Raw genomic sequence first — 19,388 nt, forward strand, 5'->3', positions numbered from 1 at the left:
ACAAATTTGACAGAAAAAGCAGTTCAACACACAGTAATGTTATGTTGTAATTACTGTATTTACGAATTTAGCACCAAAATATCACATTATAGTGAAAACATTGACTACAAAAATGGCTTGGATAATCCAGAAACTTGGATAAGCGAGGCTTGGATAAGTGAGACTCTACTGTACTCGAGTATAAGCCGACCCGAATACAGGCCGAGGCACCTAATTTTAATATTCAGGTCAGCTTATACTTAAGTATATATAGTATCTATTTTTATTTCTGAGATTTTCCCAGTTTTTTGTAGTAAAATTAGGCACCTCGGCTTATAGTTGGGTCGGTTTATACTCAAATATATATGGTATCTATTCTTATTTCTGAGATATACCACTCTCAGCTTATAATGGAGTCAATGTTTTCCCAGTTTTTTGTGATAAAATTAGGCGCCTCGGCTTATAGTTGGGTTGGCTTATACTCGAGTATATATGGTATCTATTTTTATTTCTGAAATTTACCACCCTCGGCTTATATTGGAGTCAATGTTTTCCCAGTTTTTTGTAGTAAAATTAGGTGCCTCGGCTTATAGTCGGGTCGGCTTATACTTGAGTATATATGGTATCTATTTTTATTTCTGAGATTTACCGCTCTTGGCTTATACTGGAGTCAATATTTTCCCAGTTTTTTTGTGGTAAAATTAGTCGCCTTGGCTTATAGTTGGGTTGGCTTATACTCGAGTATGTACAATAAGTATATTGGCATCTCTTGGGAAGAATGAACATTCTCAAGCATTTTGATGTTGAAGCATCACAGCATTGTTTTATCTTTACTGGCGTCAACACACTTGGTTTCGCTGCAAACTTGGAAAGATCTCTCCAAGGCACTGAGTTCTGCTTAGAAAAGCCCACTGGTTCAGCACCTTGGAGAGGTCCTTTGGCACCTTGCAAGTTCAGCTGAAAGGAGCACAATCCCGATCCCTCGGACCCCGGAGACCCCGGTCCCTTGTCCAGCCCTTGCCAAGGGGGCTTTGGTGCCCCGGCCCCCGGCTGACCTGTTGAGGAAGATGCTGCTGACGTCGTCGTGGGTGATGGGGGGCTTCTTGGAGCTGGCCGCCATCCTCAGGGGCCGCAGGAAGTTGTTGACCAGGATGTGGAGCTGCTGGACGTACTCGGCCTCGGCCTCCAGCATGCTGAAGACCACCTGGTTCCTCTTGCGCATGCTGTCGGCGTGCGGGGAGCGGATGTAGTCCTGGATGATGGTCTTCCACTTCCGACGGCAGAGCCAGCCCCGCAGGAAGCTCTGGACCTGCCCACGGACACAGAGGGACAAACAGCATTGAAGGACGGGCCGGACCCTCCGCTCACCCCTTCTGCTGGGACTTTGGAAAGGAAGAGTATGGAAGAAACCCTCCAGGTCAATATTAAAATGAAACCAGAATCCTTCCTCTTGAGCAGGGGTCCCCAAACTTTTTAAGCAGGGGGCCAGTTCACGATACTTCGGACTGTTGGAGGGCCAAACTATAGTTGGCCACTGAGCAATTATTATTATTATTATTATTATTATTAATAATAATAACAACAACAATAATAATAATAAAAGAGGGTTGGAAGAGACCCTTTGGACCATTGAGTCCAATCCCCTTCTGCCTTTGTGCACCGAAAGCACAAGCAAAGCATCCCTGACAGATGGCCACCCAGCTTCAATGTTAATAATAATAATAATAATAATAATAATAATAATAATAATAATAATAATAATAATTGATTATTGATGTCGCCATCCCAGGTGACAGTCGCATTGACAAAAAACAACAGGAAAAACTCAGCCGCTATCAGAACCTCAAGATTGAACTTCAAAGACTCTGGCAGAAACCAGTGCAGGTGGTCCCGGTGGTGATGGGCACACTGGATGCCATGCCAAAAGATCTCAGCCGGCATTTGGAAACAATAGACATTGACAAAATCACGATCTGCCAACTGCAAAAAGCCACCCTGCTGGGATCTGCACGCATCATCCGAAAATACGTCACACAGTCCTAGACACTTGGGAAGTATTTGACTTGTGATTCTATGAAACGAAATCCAGCATATCTATCTTGTTTGCTGTGTCATAAAATAAAATAATAATAATTGTTGTTGTTGTTGTTGTTGAGTCTTGCACCTTTGTTTCCTTAGATCCATATCTTTGTTTGGCACGGAACTGGATATTTGAGCCCATTAAAAGCTCCTCAACATATCTTTGTCCTGACCGATCTGGTTTAGCATATGCTCGCCAGGCACAGATTCTACAACTGCGGTCCTCGCTAAACCATTACCCTTCCCACTGGCTTAAGGCTGATGGGAGCTGCAGTCCAGGCACACTGCTGCTGGGTCCTTCTGCTTGTCCGTCCGCAAGGGAAGAAGGGCGGAGGAGCCTACCTTCTTGATCTTCTTGATGTCGTTGTCGTCGTCATCCTCATTTGGGGGGCTGGTCTGGCTGGACTGGATGCGCTCGTTGTCCTTCAATAAGGCCGCAATCTGGGCAAAGGAAGAAGAAATGCAGGTGAAGGGAGAGGCCGCATTATTCCACAGACATATAAACCCCACTTGCCTAGTTTCCAACAGACCTCACAACCTCTGAAGAAACCTGCTATAGATGTGGGCAAAACGTCAGGAGAAAATGCTTCTGGCACATGGCCAGACAGCCCGGAAAATCATTTGTTGGCCAGGAGCTTTGCAGCCTCAAAGCCTGGCTGTTTTCTGGAGTAGCTGGAGTAGCACCCTCAATCAAAGAGCCGCTTTGAAGCCTGGCTACTTCCTTTGTTGGGGAATCATTGTTTGGCCAGCTTGAATTGCACTGAATAGTCTTGCAGCTTCAAACCCTGGCCGCTTTCTATGTAGGGGTTCATGGGACAAAGTAACCTCATGGCTTCAAAGCATGGGGGGTTTTCAACCTAGGGGAAATCTTGGTTGGCCAGGTTGAACAGCACTGAATAGCCTTGCAGCTTCAAACCCTGGCCGCTTTCTACCTTGCGGAGTCCTTGGTTGGCCAGGTTGAATAGCAATGAATAGTCTCGGTGTGGCAGGTATGAATGCTGCAATTAGGCACCTTGATTAGCATTTAATGGCCTTGCAGCTTCAAAGCCTGCCTGCTTCCTACCTGGGGGAATCCTTTGTTGGGAAGTGTTAGCCGGCCCTGATGGTTTCCTTTCTGGAATTCCCAATTTCCCTGCTTTCAGAGTGTTGCTCTTTATTGACTGTCCTGGTTTTAGAGACTATGTTGTTCTGTATTATTATATTATTTCATATTATATTTATATTATATTATCTGCTTAGAAGTGGATTATATGAGGCTCCTTCTACACAGCTGTATAAAATCCACACTGGGCGCCATTTTGGCTGAGGGAGTTGCTATGATACGAAGGGGGTAGGGCCTAAAAGCAGCAGAGCCTACCTTTCTGACTGGCAGTTAGGGTGAGAAAGGCTTTTCCTCATCCTCTGTATTAATTTTTATTGGTTTATAAGTGTAGATACAGCGAAAGCGAGGAAAACAAATTTGGTGTGGTTAGTGCAAAGAGGTTGGGAGGGGAAAGTAGGTGAAGAGACATAAGGAGAAAAACAGGATAAAGAGAGAGAGAGAAAAACAAAACAAAAAACACACAAAAATATAAATAAATAAATAAATAAATAAATAAAAATAAAAATAAAAACTCATCCTCTGTAATTTGGACTATTTTTCTAGGTTTTTTAAATTGAAAGACATATTTTGGATGACTGTCTTTTGTGGCCAAATTTGGTGTGATTTGGTTCAGTGGTTTTGTTGTTTACTCCACAGTAAAACGTTACATTTTTGTACATAGATTATTGGGGAAAATGTGGGGCAAATTGCCCTGAAACAGCCAGCACCCTTCCTTCCTCTCCTATCAAACTGCTGGTTCCCCCCTTTACCTCCGACTTCAGGCGCTCCGTCTCTATTTCTCCATCTTCAATTTGTTGCCTGAGTTGCTTGGCAACCGTCTTCTCCGTCTCCACAATCTGGAGTAAATGGAGATACTTCTGCATTAAGGCTTCGTGCTCCGTCGCAAGAGTCCTATAGCTGTGCGTGCGTTGGTTTGGTTTGCGAGAGAGACAGGAAGACGGACAGACAAACAGAAGGACAGACAGACGGAGGCAGCCGTTACCTTCCCAAACAGCTGGAAATGAGGCCTTTTTGGGTTCATAAGGAACGAAACGGACCCCCGGGGGGCACCTACACTGCAATACTAAGCCAGCTTGACCCCACTTGAACCGCCCACTGCTTTGCTGGCTCCCACTGTCCACAAGGAAGCCCTTCCACACGGTCACGGTGTGATGCTTCCACCTTCACTGCTGATGGAAACCTGGGATTTGAAGTACAGGGTTGGAAGGTGTAATGAAGTGTGAATTTTTTGGTTTACAGGTGTCATGTTTAATTGTGTTTTAAAAGGGTCAATATTTCAGTTACTCTGCACTCATGAGTTGGTTGCCATGGAGAAGTGGGCAGAGCCAACTGCCGTTTTGGTGGAGAAGTGCAGGTTTGAAAAAGAAGCAGTTAGTCTGTGCCCTGATGAGGTACAGTGAAGACTGATCCTCAGTTGAAGGCATCAGGGAGACTCAACTGCTTATTTTTGAGTCAGTTTAAAGTAAGTTTGGTGACTTATTTTAAGGTAGTCTGTCTCCTGATGAGGAACAGATAATCCGTGATTATAATTCACAGGGTGATTGCAGTTTAAAGCAGTAGAGAAAGAAGTGACATTTTAAGGAATTTGAAACACCTCATTCTGGTTTTGCAATTCCTCTGAAGAGAAAGTTATTGTAATCATTAAGCTTTGTGCCTGAATAAATGTGTTGTTGTTCTTTCAAACATCTCAGTTTCTGTCACATATATATTACCATCAAAAGTAAACAAGAAGAAAGAAGAAAACCAAAATTTAAAAGGTCTCATCTCTGAGTAGCTAGTGGCTGCATCTTCCCATAGTGGTGGCAAGAGTTGATAATCCCCTTGACATCTGGTGGCCGCATTATAAACATCTTTACATTTGGTGGCAGCGTTTAAATAAAAACATCTTTATAATTTGGTGGCAGTGGTTATAATATAAGATATAATATATTTTATTTTAATAAAAACATCTCCTCCACAGAAGGGTATTTAGAGAGCTCACCAGCAGATTACAAATCCCAGGAGTCCAAAGGACGCAGCCACAACCATAGCCCTATAATAGTGCAGCATGAAAAGAACATGGCTTGAGACCATCCAGTTGGAAAGAGAATGATGTGGTCCAACTTGCATGAGGCCCACCAATTCATTTTTGTTGGCCCTTGCCCGTCTTACTGGAAAGAGTAATCCAAATATAATCCAAATCAGATAATCTGTATAGTGTGGAAGAGGCCTAACTGAACCCTGGCTGTCCCTTGGCCGAGGGGGTTGCTAGGAGACTAAGTGGGCGGGGCCTAAAGGGGGGGGGCCTACCCTTCTGACAGCGGAATCAGAGCTCAGCACATGGCGCATATCACCATTGATCCGGCTGCAAGTTCAGAGTGGTCAGAGATTCACTTCACTCCACAACATTCCTATAGTCTTTTCTATGTGCTACTCGAGCTCTGTAAATCTGCAAAAAAGTGAGTCCTGTTAGGGACTTGAAAAGAAATGCAGCTCTCGGCAACACAGACAACATTTTTTGCAGATTTTTGGATTCTCTGCTGTTTTGGAGTAGTTTTCCCTAACAAAATATCATAACAACAACTATTATTATTAATATTAATATTATTACTACTACTATTACTATTGTTGTTACTATTTTTGTTGTTATGGTTGTGGCTGTTATACCCTGCTTTCTTCTATTAACTGGGTATCAAACCAGCTCGCAAGATATGTATATCAATACATTAAATTACATATTAATACAGTAGAGTCTCACTTATCCAACGTTCTGGATTATCCAACGCATTTTTGTAGTCAATGTTTTCAATACATCATGATATTTTGGTGCTAAATTCGTAAATACAGTAATTACTACATAGCATTACTGCATATTGAACTACTTTTTCTGTCAAATTTGTTGTATAACATGATGTTTTGGTGCTTAATTTGTAAAATCATAACCTAATTTGATGTTTAATAGGCTTTTCCTTAATCTCTCCTTATTATCCAATATATTCACTTATCCAACGTTCTGCCTGCCCGTTTATGTAGGATAAGTGAGACTCTACTGTACATGTTAAAATTGAATTAATGCGAGGTTCAAGACGACGCCAAAGCCCATCCTCCTCCGCGGGAAGAGATCCGGGGAGACAGATCCGGATGGAGCCCGGCTTTGAATCTAGCAGACCGAACTCAGCACATTTCTCAAAGAAGGGATGTTGTGAATCGAAGAATTTGTCGGAGGCACAAAACCCCAGCGAGTCAAGAGCGGGGAACTATCCATCCCCTGTTTTGGTTTCTGACAAAATGGCTCCTTCCCAGGAAAAAATGAATCAGAAGAGACTGTGGAACTGATATGTAAATGTCAAGGACGGATTCATATCTCCGGCTTCAGCGAAACGCAGCACCAGGGAAGCGCCCTCAAATCCCACATTTGGAAATGTGAGCGATGCAGGCAGGCCTTCCCGTGACTGCATTCAGGGACACAGAGCTCTGTATCGACGAGGGTTGAATGAAAAGTAATGCCTCCACCTTCATAACTCCTGGTATGCGGCAGGTCCTGGCTTGTTCAGTAGACTCTCCCCTACAGATAGTTCCATTTGGCGGGAAGCATGAGCATTGAACGGTTGTGTTGTCAAAGTGCGAAGTATGGAACCCTGTACAGATGGGGAAGCCTTAGCATTGAACGGTTGTGTTGTTAAAAGGCGAAGTATGGAACCCTGCACAGATGGGGAAGCCTTAGCATTGAACGGTTGTGTTGTTAAAGTGCAAAGTATGGAACCCTGCGCAGAGGGGAAGCCTGAACATTGAACGGTTGTGTTGTTAAAGTGCAAAGTATGGAACCCTGTGCAGACGGGGAAGCCTTAGCATTGAATGGTTGTGTTGTTAAAGTGCAAAGTATGGAACCCTGCACAGATAGGGAAGCCTGAGCATTGGACGGTTGTGTTGTTAAAGTGCAAAGTATGGAACCCTGCACAGATAGGGAAGCCTGAGCATTGGACGGTTGTGTTGTTAAAGTGCGAAGTATGGAACCCTGCGCAGAGGGGAAGCCTTAGCATTGAACGGTTGTGTTGTTAAAGTGCCAAGTATGGAACCCTGCGCAGAGGGGAAGCCTGAACATTGGACGGTTGTGTTGTTAAAGTGCCAAGTATGGAACCCTGCGCAGAGGGGAAGCCTTAGCATTGAACGGTTGTGTTATTAGTGCGAAGTAGGGAACCCTGTGCAGACGGGGAAGCCTTAGCATTGAACGGTTGTGTTGTCAAAGGGCGAATTATGGAACCCTGCACATACGGTCGGTCAATGCAACTTAAGCAATGTGCAGTTACTGAATTATCATTATTATTATTATTATTATTATTGGAGCGTCCGGTGGCCTAGGGAATAAAAGCCTTGTGACTTGAAGGTTGGGTTGCTGACATTGCCAGGTTTGAATCCCACCCGGGGATGAGCTCCCTCTTTTAGCTCCAGCTCCATGCAGGGACACGAGAGAAGAGATGGTAAAACATCAAAAACATCTGGGCGTCCCCTGGGCAATGTCCTTGCAGAGGGCCAATTCTCTCATTCCAGAAGCAACTCCAGTTGCTCCTGACACGAAAAATATTATTATTATTATTATTATTATTATTATTATTGTTTATATGTTTACATGTTTAAATGCTTATGTTTATTTATATACCACTTTTCTCTCTTTCTTTCGAATTTAGCTCAAAAGGTGAGTATTAGAGTCGAGTAACTATGGTAATCTTTGCATCACACCAGTGCCATATTAAACTACAAATCCCAGGATTTCAAAGGCATGGCAGTTGAACTGGAACTATGACACCCACCAGGAATGGACCGCAGCTGGAAAACGTCTGGTGACAAGTCCCTGGGATTCCTACCTGGGACAACCCCCCCACCCAAAAGAGGCAGGACCCCCACCCTCTCACCTTGCGTGGCTGATGGCTGCCACCCATTCGTCACAGTCCTTCGCATCCTCGGTCCGCAGCTCCAGCGTCTTCTGGTTCTCGTGGTTGAAGTTGACGGTGAAGTAGTGCTGAAAAAACACACAGAAAAGGAGCTGAGTTTTTTGTGGTTGGGGGACAACAAATGTGCCGGGGAAATGGAGACGGGTTTGTCTAGGTTTTGCTGGAATCAAGGCATTTGGGGAGCGAAGGGCCAGCAAAATGCACACATGAGGGCACAGCCATACTGCTTCTTGGCCTTGATAAGATAAGGGCTTGCCAGACCCACCCCGGCCCCATTTGCATCAGCACTTCTGGAGTAGAACAACTACCGTATATACTTGAGTATAAGCCGACCCGAATATAAGCCGAGGCACCTAATTTTACCACAAAAAAACTGGGAAAACATTGACTCCAGTATAAGCCGAGATACCAATAAAATTACCATATATACTCGAGTATAAGCCGACCCGAATATAAGCCGAGGCACCTTATTTTACTACAAAAAAACTGGGAAAACATTGACTCCAGTATAAGCCGAGATACCAATAAAATTACCATATATACTCGAGTATAAGCCGACCCGAATATAAGCCGAGGCACCTTATTTTACTACAAAAAAACTGGGAAAACATTGACTCCAGTATAAGCCGAGATACCAATAAAATTACCATATATACTCGAGTATAAGCCGACCCGAATATAAGCCGAGGCACCTTATTTTACCACAAAAAAACTGGGAAAACATTGACTCCAGTATAAGCCAAGATTCCAATAAAATTACCATATATACTCGAGTATAAGCCGACCCGAATATAAGCCGAGGCACCTTATTTTACCACAAAAAAACTGGGAAAACATTGACTCCAGTATAAGCCAAGATACCAATAAAATTACCATATATACTCGAGTATAAGCCGACCCGAATATAAGCCGAGGCACCTAATTTTACCACAAAAAAAACTGGGAAAACATTGACTCCAGTATAAGCCGAGATACCAATAAAATTACCATATATACTCGAGTATAAGCCGACCCGAATATAAGCCGAGGCACCTTATTTTACTACAAAAAAACTGGGAAAACATTGACTCCAGTATAAGCCAAGATTCCAATAAAATTACCATATATACTCGAGTATAAGCCGACCCGAATATAAGCCGAGGCACCTTATTTTACCACAAAAAAAACTGGGAAAACATTGACTCCAGTATAAGCCAAGATACCAATAAAATTACCATATATACTCGAGTATAAGCCGACCCGAATATAAGCCAAGGCACCTAATTTTACCACAAAAAAAACTGGGAAAACATTGACTCCAGTATAAGCCGAGATACCAATAAAATTACCATATATACTCGAGTATAAGCCGACCCGAATATAAGCCGAGGCACCTTATTTTACCACAAAAAAACTGGGAAAACATTGACTCCAGTATAAGCCGAGATACCAATAAAATTACCATATATACTCGAGTATAAGCCGACCCGAATATAAGCCGAGGCACCTTATTTTACTACAAAAAAACTGGGAAAACATTGACTCCAGTATAAGCCGAGATACCAATAAAATTACCATATATACTCGAGTATAAGCCGACCCGAATATAAGCCGAGGCACCTTATTTTACCACAAAAAAACTGGGAAAACATTGACTCCAGTATAAGCCGAGATACCAATAAAATTACCATATATACTCGAGTATAAGCCGACCCGAATATAAGCCGAGGCACCTTATTTTACTACAAAAAAACTGGGAAAACATTGACTCCAGTATAAGCCGAGATACCAATAAAATTACCATATATACTCGAGTATAAGCCGACCCGAATATAAGCCGAGGCACCTTATTTTACCACAAAAAAACTGGGAAAACATTGACTCCAGTATAAGCCAAGATACCAATAAAATTACCATATATACTCGAGTATAAGCCGACCCGAATATAAGCCGAGGCACCTTATTTTACCACAAAAAACTGGGAAAACATTGACTCCAGTATAAGCCAAGATACCAATAAAATTACCATATATACTCGAGTATAAGCCGACCCGAATATAAGCCGAGGCACCTTATTTTACCACAAAAAAACTGGGAAAACATTGACTCCAGTATAAGCCAAGATACCAATAAAATTACCATATATACTCGAGTATAAGCCGACCCGAATATAAGCCGAGGCACCTAATTTTACCACAAAAAAACTGGGAAAACATTGACTCCAGTATAAGCCGAGATACCAATAAAATTACCATATATACTCGAGTATAAGCCGACCCGAATATAAGCCGAGGCACCTTATTTTACCACAAAAAAACTGGGAAAACATTGACTCCAGTATAAGCCAAGATACCAATAAAATTACCATATATACTCGAGTATAAGCCGACCCGAATATAAGCCGAGGCACCTTATTTTACCACAAAAAACTGGGAAAACATTGACTCCAGTATAAGCCAAGATACCAATAAAATTACCATATATACTCGAGTATAAGCCGACCCGAATATAAGCCGAGGCACCTTATTTTACCACAAAAAAACTGGGAAAACATTGACTCCAGTATAAGCCGAGATACCAATAAAATTACCATATATACTCGAGTATAAGCCTACCCGAATATAATAATAATAATAATAATAATAATAATAAAACTTTATTTATCCAACGGGGATTCGGGGCGGCTTACATGGGGCCATGCCCAGGACAGTACAATATAGCAAAATATAAAAACAACATATCAAAATACAATTAAACAATACAATAAATAATCATGTACAGTGCAACACAAAACCAAAAAAGCAATATAACAGGGCGGGCCGCATGAGACACTCAGTTAAAACCTGGGGTGAGAATAGGATTATAATAAAACCACGGGGAAAAACAATCTAGAGGATAGATGTTGGGGGGAGTAACAAAAGAAATGTGTAATAGTTACTCTCCGAATATAAGCCGACCCGAATATAAGCCGAGGCACCTAATTTTACCACGAAAAAAAAACCTGGGAAAACGTCGACTCCAGTATAAGCCAAGAGTGGTAAATTTCAGAAATAAAAATAGATGCCAATAAAATTACATTAATTGAGGCATCAGTAGGTTAAATGTTTTTGAATCTTTACATCAAGATCAAATTTAAGATAAGACTGTCCAACTCTGATCAAATCACTATTCTCATCTTCTTCAATATAAATGTGCTTATGTATCCTTTTAATAATAATAGAGCAAAATAATACATGTAATAATAATAATGTAATGATAAATCAGGAAAATAATACAAGTGATACAAATAATACAATACAGCTCAACCTCTTTCTGCCATGCAGGAAAAGCACAAACATTCAGTGCCAACAGACAAACAACATATATAGACAGACACAGAGGCATTTAACATTTTTTCCAGCTTCACGATTCCGGCCACAGGGGGAGCTGTTGCTTCACCGTCCACTAGTGGCTGTACTTCCTCATTCCTTTCCTCGTGTTTTGCTGGCAGTTTTATGATGTTGTAAATTAGTTAAATTAGCCTCCCGCATAAAGCGTACCTAAATTTCCCTACTTGACAGATGCAACTGTCTTTCAGGGCTGCATAGGTCAACAGCAAGCCGGGCTATTTAATGGTCGGGGGCTTAACCCGACCTGGGCTTCGAACTCACGACCTCTCGGTCAGTAGTGATTTATTGCAGCTGGTTACTAGCCAGCTGTGCCACAGCCTGGCCCTTACAGCAGCTGAGGATATGATCCATGGTTTCGTCAGCTTTCTTGCACATTATTATTATTATTATTATTATTATTATTATTATTATTATTATTATTATGATGGCAGGGTAGAAGGGGCCTTGGTCTCACCACTTTAAGAGGAACTTTAAAGACAGAAAAAGTGGGGTATAAATAGACATCATAATTATATCAAGGACAACAACCATATGTGGTTGGCGCATGAGAGAGGACCTTCTCGGTCGTTGTCCCCGGACTAGAGAGGACAGGCTCTAGAGCTCTTGCTTTCCTGCTTCCTTTTCTAAAAAATAGAACTATACCGTCCAATTTGTACATCTCCTTCTTTCAAATACCTAAGAATTTCTTTGAGGGAACCATTTCTGTGTTTGTGTTTTGGGTTTGTTTTTTCTAAGTTCCTCCGCTCCGTCATTGGAGCTTTGCCGAACATGACTTGTTTCCTAGGAGACTGCAGAACGAGAGAACAAATGAGCGGCACAGAGCCCGCTTCTGCTGGGCTACGAGCCTCCCCCCCTCCCTCCCTCCCTCCCCGATTGGAAATGAACATAAATGCCACAAATGCCAAGGGGAGCTAAAAATAGCCCCTGCCCAGCCTCCCTCCCCAAATGCCAACGCTGCTGCTGCTGCCACGGATTCGAGAGGGAGCCTCGTTGCTTTGCGGCTTTCCTTGCGGATCCCGTCTCAGGGGGTGGCAGCGAATCCACACCACGGTTAGGCCTGAACTTTGGTCGATCCAATATCTTTCGGTATCTCAGTATCACTAGGATGCTCTGGGGCCGGGCTTGGTTTCAAGGGGAGCTGTCCAGAGTGCTGAAGCCTGGCCCTGGGTAGGTTCAGCACCCTGGACAGCTCTTATCCGAGCAGGAGGTTTTGTTATGCAGCCAGGAGAGCTTTCTGGCCCCAGCAAAGGCAAACTGGAAGGAAACAGAAAGTGTTTCTAGAATTCTAGAGTTGGAAGAGACCAGATGGGACATCTAGTCCAACCCCTCTCTGCCATGCAGGAAAAGTACAAAGCCCCGCCGACAGATGACCATCTAGCCATAATAATAATAACGATGATGATGATGATGATCGGCACACTGGGTGCCATGCCAAAAGATCTCAGCCAGCACTTGGAAACGATAGACATTGACAAAATTACAATCTGCCAACTGCAAAAGGCCACCCTACTGGGATCTGCGCGCATCATCCGAAAATACATCACACAGTCCTAGACACTTGGGAAGTGTTCAACTTGTGATTCTGTGATACGAAATCCAGCATAGACATCTTGTTAGCTGTGTCATACAATAAAATAATAATAATAACAACACAACAACTACAATAATAATAACAACAATAATATAATAGGAGCAAACCTAGGGGCCATCCAGCTCAAACCTCTTTCTGCCATGCAGGAAAAGCACAATTAAAGCCCCGCCGACAGATGACAATCTAGCCACAATAATAATAATAATAATAATAACAACAACAACAACAATAATAACAAAAATATAATAGGAGCAAACCTAGGGGCCATCCAGCTCAAACCTCTTTCTGCCATGCAGGAAAAGCACAATTAAAGCCCCGCCGACAGATGACAATCTAGCCACAATAATAATAATAATAACAACAATAATATAATAGGAGCAAACCTAGGGGCCATTCAGCTCAAACCTCTTTCTGCCATGCAGGAAAAGCACAATTTAAGCCCCGCCGACAGATGACCATATAGCCATAATAATAATAATAATAATAATAATAACAACAACAACAACAATAATAACAAAAATATAATAGGAGCAAACCTAGGGGCCATCCAGCTCAACCTCTTTCTGCCATGCAGGAAAAGCACAATTAAAGCCCCACCGACAGATGACCATCTAGCCATAACAACAACAACAACAACAATAACAATAATATAATAGGAGCAAACCCAGGGGCCATCCAGCTCAAACCTCTTTCGGCCATGCAGGAAAAGCACAATTAAAGCCCCGCCGACAGATGACCATCTAGCCATAATAATAATAATAATAATAATAATAATAATAATAATAATAATGTAATAGGAGCAAACCCAGGGGCCATCCAACTCAACCTCTTTCTGCCATGCAGGAAAAGCACAATTAAAGCCCCGCCGACAGATGACCATCTAGCCATAATAATAATAATAATAATAATAATAATAATAATAACAATAATATAATAGGAGCAAACCCAGGGGCCATCCAGCTCAAACCTCTTTCTGCCATGCAGGAAAAGCACAATTAAAGCCCCGCCGACAGATGACCATCTAGCCATAATAATAATAATAATAATAATAATAATAATAATAATAATAATAATGTAATAGGAGCAAACCCAGGGGCCATCCAGCTCAATCCCTTTCTGCCATGCAAGAAAGGCACATTCAAAGCCCTGCCAACAGATGACCATCTAGCCATAATAATAATAATAATAATAATAATAATAATAATAGTAACAACAACAACAACAAAAATAATAACAATAATATAATAGGAGCAAACCCAGGGGCCATCCAGCTCAATCCCTTTCTGCCATGCAGGAGAAGCACATTCAAAGCCCCGTCGACAGATGAGCATCTAGCCATAATAATAATAATAATAACAATAATAACAATAATATAATAGGAGCAAACCCAGGGGGCATCCAGCTCAACCCCTTTCTGCCATACAGGAAAAGCACATTCAAAGCCCTGCCGACAGATGACCATCTAGCCATAATAATAATAATAATAATAATAATAATAATAATAATAATAATAATTACAATTTAATTTTAATAATAATAATGATTATAATAATAACTTTATTCTTGTACCCCGCCTCCATCTCCCTGAAGGGACTCAGGGTGGCTTACAAGGGAACAACCCAACTGCAACATAAGTTAACATATAATCCATGAATTAAAAACACAATATAATAACATACCGTATATACTTGAGTATAAGCCGAGTTTTTCAGTCCTTTTTTAGGACTGAAAATGCCCCCCTTGGCTTATACTCCGGTGAGGGTCATGATTGGCTTATATTCAGGTTGGCTTATATTCGAGTATACATGGTATATTTATTTTTTTCTCTATTATTATTGGTATTATTACATTTATTATTTTACTCTATCATTATTATTACATTTATTATTTTACTCTTTTATTATTGTTACTATTACGTTTATTTTACTCTATTTTTATTATTATTAATACATTTATTATTTCACTCTGATCTTATTGGTGTTATTAAATTTATTATTTTACTCTATTATTATGAAAAGGATAGGTAAGCACATTTACATTGAAGAAGATGAGAATAATGATTTAATCAGAGTTGAACAGTACTATATTAAATTACAATTTTATGTAAATATTCAAAAACATCTAACCTACCGATGCCTCAATTAATGTAATTTTATTGGTACAGTAGAGTCTCACTTATCCAAGATAAATGGGCCGGCAAAACATTGGATAAGCGAAAATCTTGGATAATAAGGAGGGATTAAGAAAAAAGCCTATTAAACATAAAATTACATTATGATTTTACAAATTAAGCACCAAAATTGTCAAGAAATGGACAGAAAAAGCAGTTCAATACACAGTAATGTTATGTAGTAATTACTGTATTTATGAATTTAGCACCAAAATATTGCAACATTGACTACAAAAACAATCATAGAATCACAGAATCGTAGAGTTGGAAGAGACCTCACGGGCCATCCAGTCGAACCCCCTGCAAGATGCAGGATAATCTCATTCAAAGCACTCCCAACAGATGGCCATCTAGCCTCTGCTTAAAAGCCTCCAAAGAAGGAGCCTCATGACTACTAAAAGGCCTTGGATAATACAGAACATTGGATAAGTGAAGCTTGGATAAGTGAGACTCTACTGTATCTATTTTTATTTCTGAAATTTACCACTCTCGGCTTATACTGGAGTCAATGTTTTCCCAGTTTTTTTGTGGCAAAATTAGGTGCCTCGGCTTATATACGGGTCGGCATATACTTGAGTATATACGGTAATTATAAAACAACATAACATAACATTTTCACGGTTTACTCCATTCTGTTGAAATTGTCCACGTGCTTGGGGACAGGGGAATTCCAGAGAGGAAACAATCAGGGCCAGGTAGCACCTCCTAACAAAGGATTCCCTCGGGCAGGAAGCGGCCAGGCTTCGAAGCTGCAAGGCCATTCAATGCTAGTCGCGGTGGCCAATAGCAACATTCCCACTTGCCTCCAACGGATAAGAAATATGTGATGGATGGGACTCTAAACAACTTGTAGTTCCTGAAAAAGAGAAGCCAAAGAAGCCATTTCCCGGCCCCTGACCCTCCGTGGTCCTCGTGGCTGACGGCCAGCGACATCAACAGACAAAACCCCGAAGAGAGAACATTTCTCTTATCTGCCAGGAACACGTCAGTTTTGCAGCCTGAGGATGGAAGAAATTGAGAGCTGCAGGCGGAACAAGGATGGCTCTCTGCAGTTGTGTACACTTATTATTTGATACGTAACTAGCTTTGCCCGGCCACGCGTTGCTGTGGCTTATGGGAATCCTCTGTTGGCCAGGTGGAATAGCAATGAATAGCCTTGCAGCCTCAAAGCCTGGCCGTTTTCTGGAGTAGCTGGAGTAGCACCCTCAATTCTTAGTCGGGGAATCCTTGTTTGGCCAGCTTGAACTGCACTGAATAGTCTTACAGCTTAAAAGCCTGGCCGCTTTCTACATTGGGCATCCTTTCTAGGCCTGGTTGTATGGAACAGAGTAGCCTCGTGGCTTCAGAGCTTGAAGGTTTTCAATCTAGGGGAAATCTTGCTTGGCCAGGTTGAATAGCACTGAATAGCCTTGCTGTTTGCAAGCCTGGCCGTTTTCTACCTTGCAGAATCCTTGGTTGGCCAGTTTGAATAGCACTGAATAGCCTTGCTGTTTGCAAGCCTGGCCGTTTTCTACCTTGCGGAATCCTTGGTTGGCCAGGTTGAATAGCACCGAATAGCCTTGCTGCTTGCAAGCCTGGCCACTTTCTACCTTGCGGAATCCTTGGTTGGCCAGTTTGAATAGCAATGAATAGTCTTGGTGTGGCAGGCATAAATGCTGCAACTAGGCACCTTGATTAGCACCGAATGGCCTTGCAGCTTCAAAGCCTGGCTGCTTCCGGCCTGGGGGAATGCTTTGTTGGGAAGTGTTAGCTGGCCCTGATGGTTTCCTTTCTGAAATTCCCAATTTCCCTGCTTTCAGAGTGTTGCTCTTTATTTGCTGTCCTGGTTTTAGAGATTATATTGTGCTGAGCTCCTGAACTTGCAGACCGAAAGGTCCCAGGTTCAAATCCAGGGAGCGGAGTGAGTGCCCGCTGTTAGCTCCAGCTTCTGCCAACCTAACAGTTCGAAAACATGCATATGTGAGTAGATCAATAGGTACCGTTCCGGCGGGAAGGTAATGGCGCTCCATGCAGTCATGCCAGTGGCCACATGACCTTGGAGGTGTCTACGGACAACGCCGGCTCTTGGGCTTAGAAATGGAGATGAGCACCAACCTCCAGAGTCAGACATGACTGGACTTAATGTCAGGGGAAACCTTTACCTTTAGCTTAGGTTGGCTGGAGCTGGGGCTTACAGCAGGTGCTCATTCTGCTCCCTGGATTCAAACCTGCAAGTTCAGCAGCTCAGCGCTTTAACATACTGTGCCACGGGGGCCCCAGGGACAGGGAAGGAAGAGGGAAGGGGAAAGAAAGTTAAAAGAAGGGAAGGAAAGGAAGACAAGGCAAGGGAAAGGAAGGAAAGGGGGAGGAAAGAAGAGGGAAGGGAAGAGAAGGGAAGGGAAGGAAAAGTAAAGGAGAGTGAAGGGAAAGGAAGGGAAGAGAAAGGAAAGGGAAGGGAAAGGAAGGGAAGAGAAGGGAAGAGAAGGGAAAGGAAAGGGAAGGAAGGGAAGAGAAAGGAAAGGAAAGGAGAGTGAAGGGAAAGGAAGGGAAGAGAAAGGAAAGGGAAGGGAAGAGAAAGGAAAGGAAAGGAGAGTGAAGGGAAAGGAAGGGAAGAGAAAGGAAAGGAAAGTGAAGGGAAAGGAAGGGAAGGGAAGGGAAGAGAAGGGAAAGGAAAGGAAGGGAAATGAAAAGAGAGCTTCCCTTGGCATTTATGGCAGGAAGGGAAGGGGAAGGGAAGGGGAAGGCAAGGAAAGGGAATGTATGGGAAGACAAGGCAAGGATAAGGAAGGGGAAGGAAAGTTAAGGAAAGGAAGGAAAGTGAAGGCAAGAGAAAGAAAGGAAGGGGAGGGGAAGGAAAGGAAAAGAGAAGGCAAGGGAAGGAAAAGGGAAAGAAAGTTAAGGAAAGGAAGGAAAGGAGAAGGAAGGGAAGGGGAAGGCAAGGAAAAGAAAGGAAGGCATGGGAAGACAAGGCAAGGAAAAGGAAGGGAAATGAAAGGAAAAGGAAGGCAAAGGGAAGGAAAGTTAAGGAAAGGAAGGCAAGGGAAAGAAAGGAAAGGAAGGCAAGTGAAGGCAAGGAAAGGAAAGGAAAAGGGAAGGGGGAAGAAAGTTAAGGAAAGGAAGGAAAGGAGAGTGAAGGAAAGAGAAGGGAAGGGAAAGGTAAGGAAGTGACGGGAAGGTCCGGCGGTTTGGTGCAGCGGGGCCGCGTCCCGTTTCCCTCCGCCAGGGGCGCCCTGGCGCTCCGACCTGGGGGCTCCCGAGCCGCGTCCCCCCCAGCCTGGCCCTTCCCTCTCCTCTCCTCTCCTTCCCCGTCCGGCGGCGACCCCGGGGGCCAGGCCCCTTCCCGGCGGTACCTGCTTGTCCTGGGGGTCCTTGGGCTTGGGCCCCGGGGCGCGGTCGCAGAGGCATCCCTCGAGGAGGTAGAGCCCGGCCGGCCTGGCGCTGGCGTCGCTCTCGAAGTAGAAGAGCATGTTGTGGAGGAGGGCGAACCAGCGGGGCTGCCATTTGGTGTTGTCGGAGCTGCGCTTGGCCAGGAAGCCCCGGCGGGAGCCCTCCTTCTTGGCCACCAGGCCCAGGTGCCCCGCGTGGCCCTCGTTCAGGCGCAGCGCCTTCTGCATGGTCCGCCCGGCCCCCGCCCCGCTCACACCACGGGCCTCGCCCACCACCACCGCGCCTCGGCCATGGGGAGGGCGCGCGGGGAGGGCGCGGGGCCAGGGCAGCGCCCAGACAGGCCGGCGGGGCTCCCGGGGGTCGCGGCCAGGCTCCGGCGGGGCTCCAGGCGCCCTCGCTCCCCCCTCCCTCCCTTCTCCGCAGTTCCTCCCGAAGCGGACACCGGAGGACTTCCTCGACGAGGAAGAAGAAGAGGAGGAGGAGGAAGAGGCAGCGGCAGAGGCAGACCCCCCCCCCCCCCTCTCCCCTCCGTCGCCGCCAGTTCCACCGGCGTCATGACGCCAAACCCACGCCGACGCCGCCGAATCACGGAAGACGGCCTGCCTGCCTCCTGCCTTCCTCCCCATCACTTCCCTACTTCCCGTCCTCCTTTCCCGTTCCTTCAATTTCTCTTCTCTCCATCCTTCCTTCTTTTTTCCCTTTCGTTTCTTTCCCTCCTTCCTTCCCTTCCTCCTCCTTCCTTCCTTCCTTCCTTCCCTTAACATTCCTTCTCTTCTTCCCTTTCCTCCTCTCCTTCCTTCTTTCC

The 19,388-nt window shown here is 43.8% G+C and overlaps 1 protein-coding gene across 1 annotated transcript in view; it reads right to left on the minus strand.

Annotated features, from left to right (window-relative positions):
• The window catches only part of rasgrf1 (Ras protein specific guanine nucleotide releasing factor 1), a 58,922-nt gene extending 39,806 nt beyond the window's left edge, over positions 1 to 19,116 (minus strand). The window contains exons 1-5 of the mRNA XM_062962971.1: positions 18,547 to 19,116; positions 8,050 to 8,156; positions 3,910 to 4,057; positions 2,401 to 2,499; positions 1,035 to 1,288 (exon numbers count right to left, since the gene is read on the minus strand). Coding sequence (XP_062819041.1) covers positions 1,035 to 1,288; positions 2,401 to 2,499; positions 3,910 to 4,057; positions 8,050 to 8,156; positions 18,547 to 18,810 — 872 coding nt within the window. The 5' untranslated portion in view covers positions 18,811 to 19,116. The remainder of the gene's footprint in view (positions 1 to 1,034; positions 1,289 to 2,400; positions 2,500 to 3,909; positions 4,058 to 8,049; positions 8,157 to 18,546) is intronic.
• Positions 19,117 to 19,388: the final 272 nt, after the last annotated feature.

The sequence above is a fragment of the Anolis carolinensis genome, unplaced genomic scaffold (assembly GCF_035594765.1).
Source record: "Anolis carolinensis isolate JA03-04 unplaced genomic scaffold, rAnoCar3.1.pri scaffold_11, whole genome shotgun sequence".
Taxonomy (NCBI): Eukaryota; Metazoa; Chordata; class Lepidosauria; order Squamata; family Dactyloidae; genus Anolis; species Anolis carolinensis.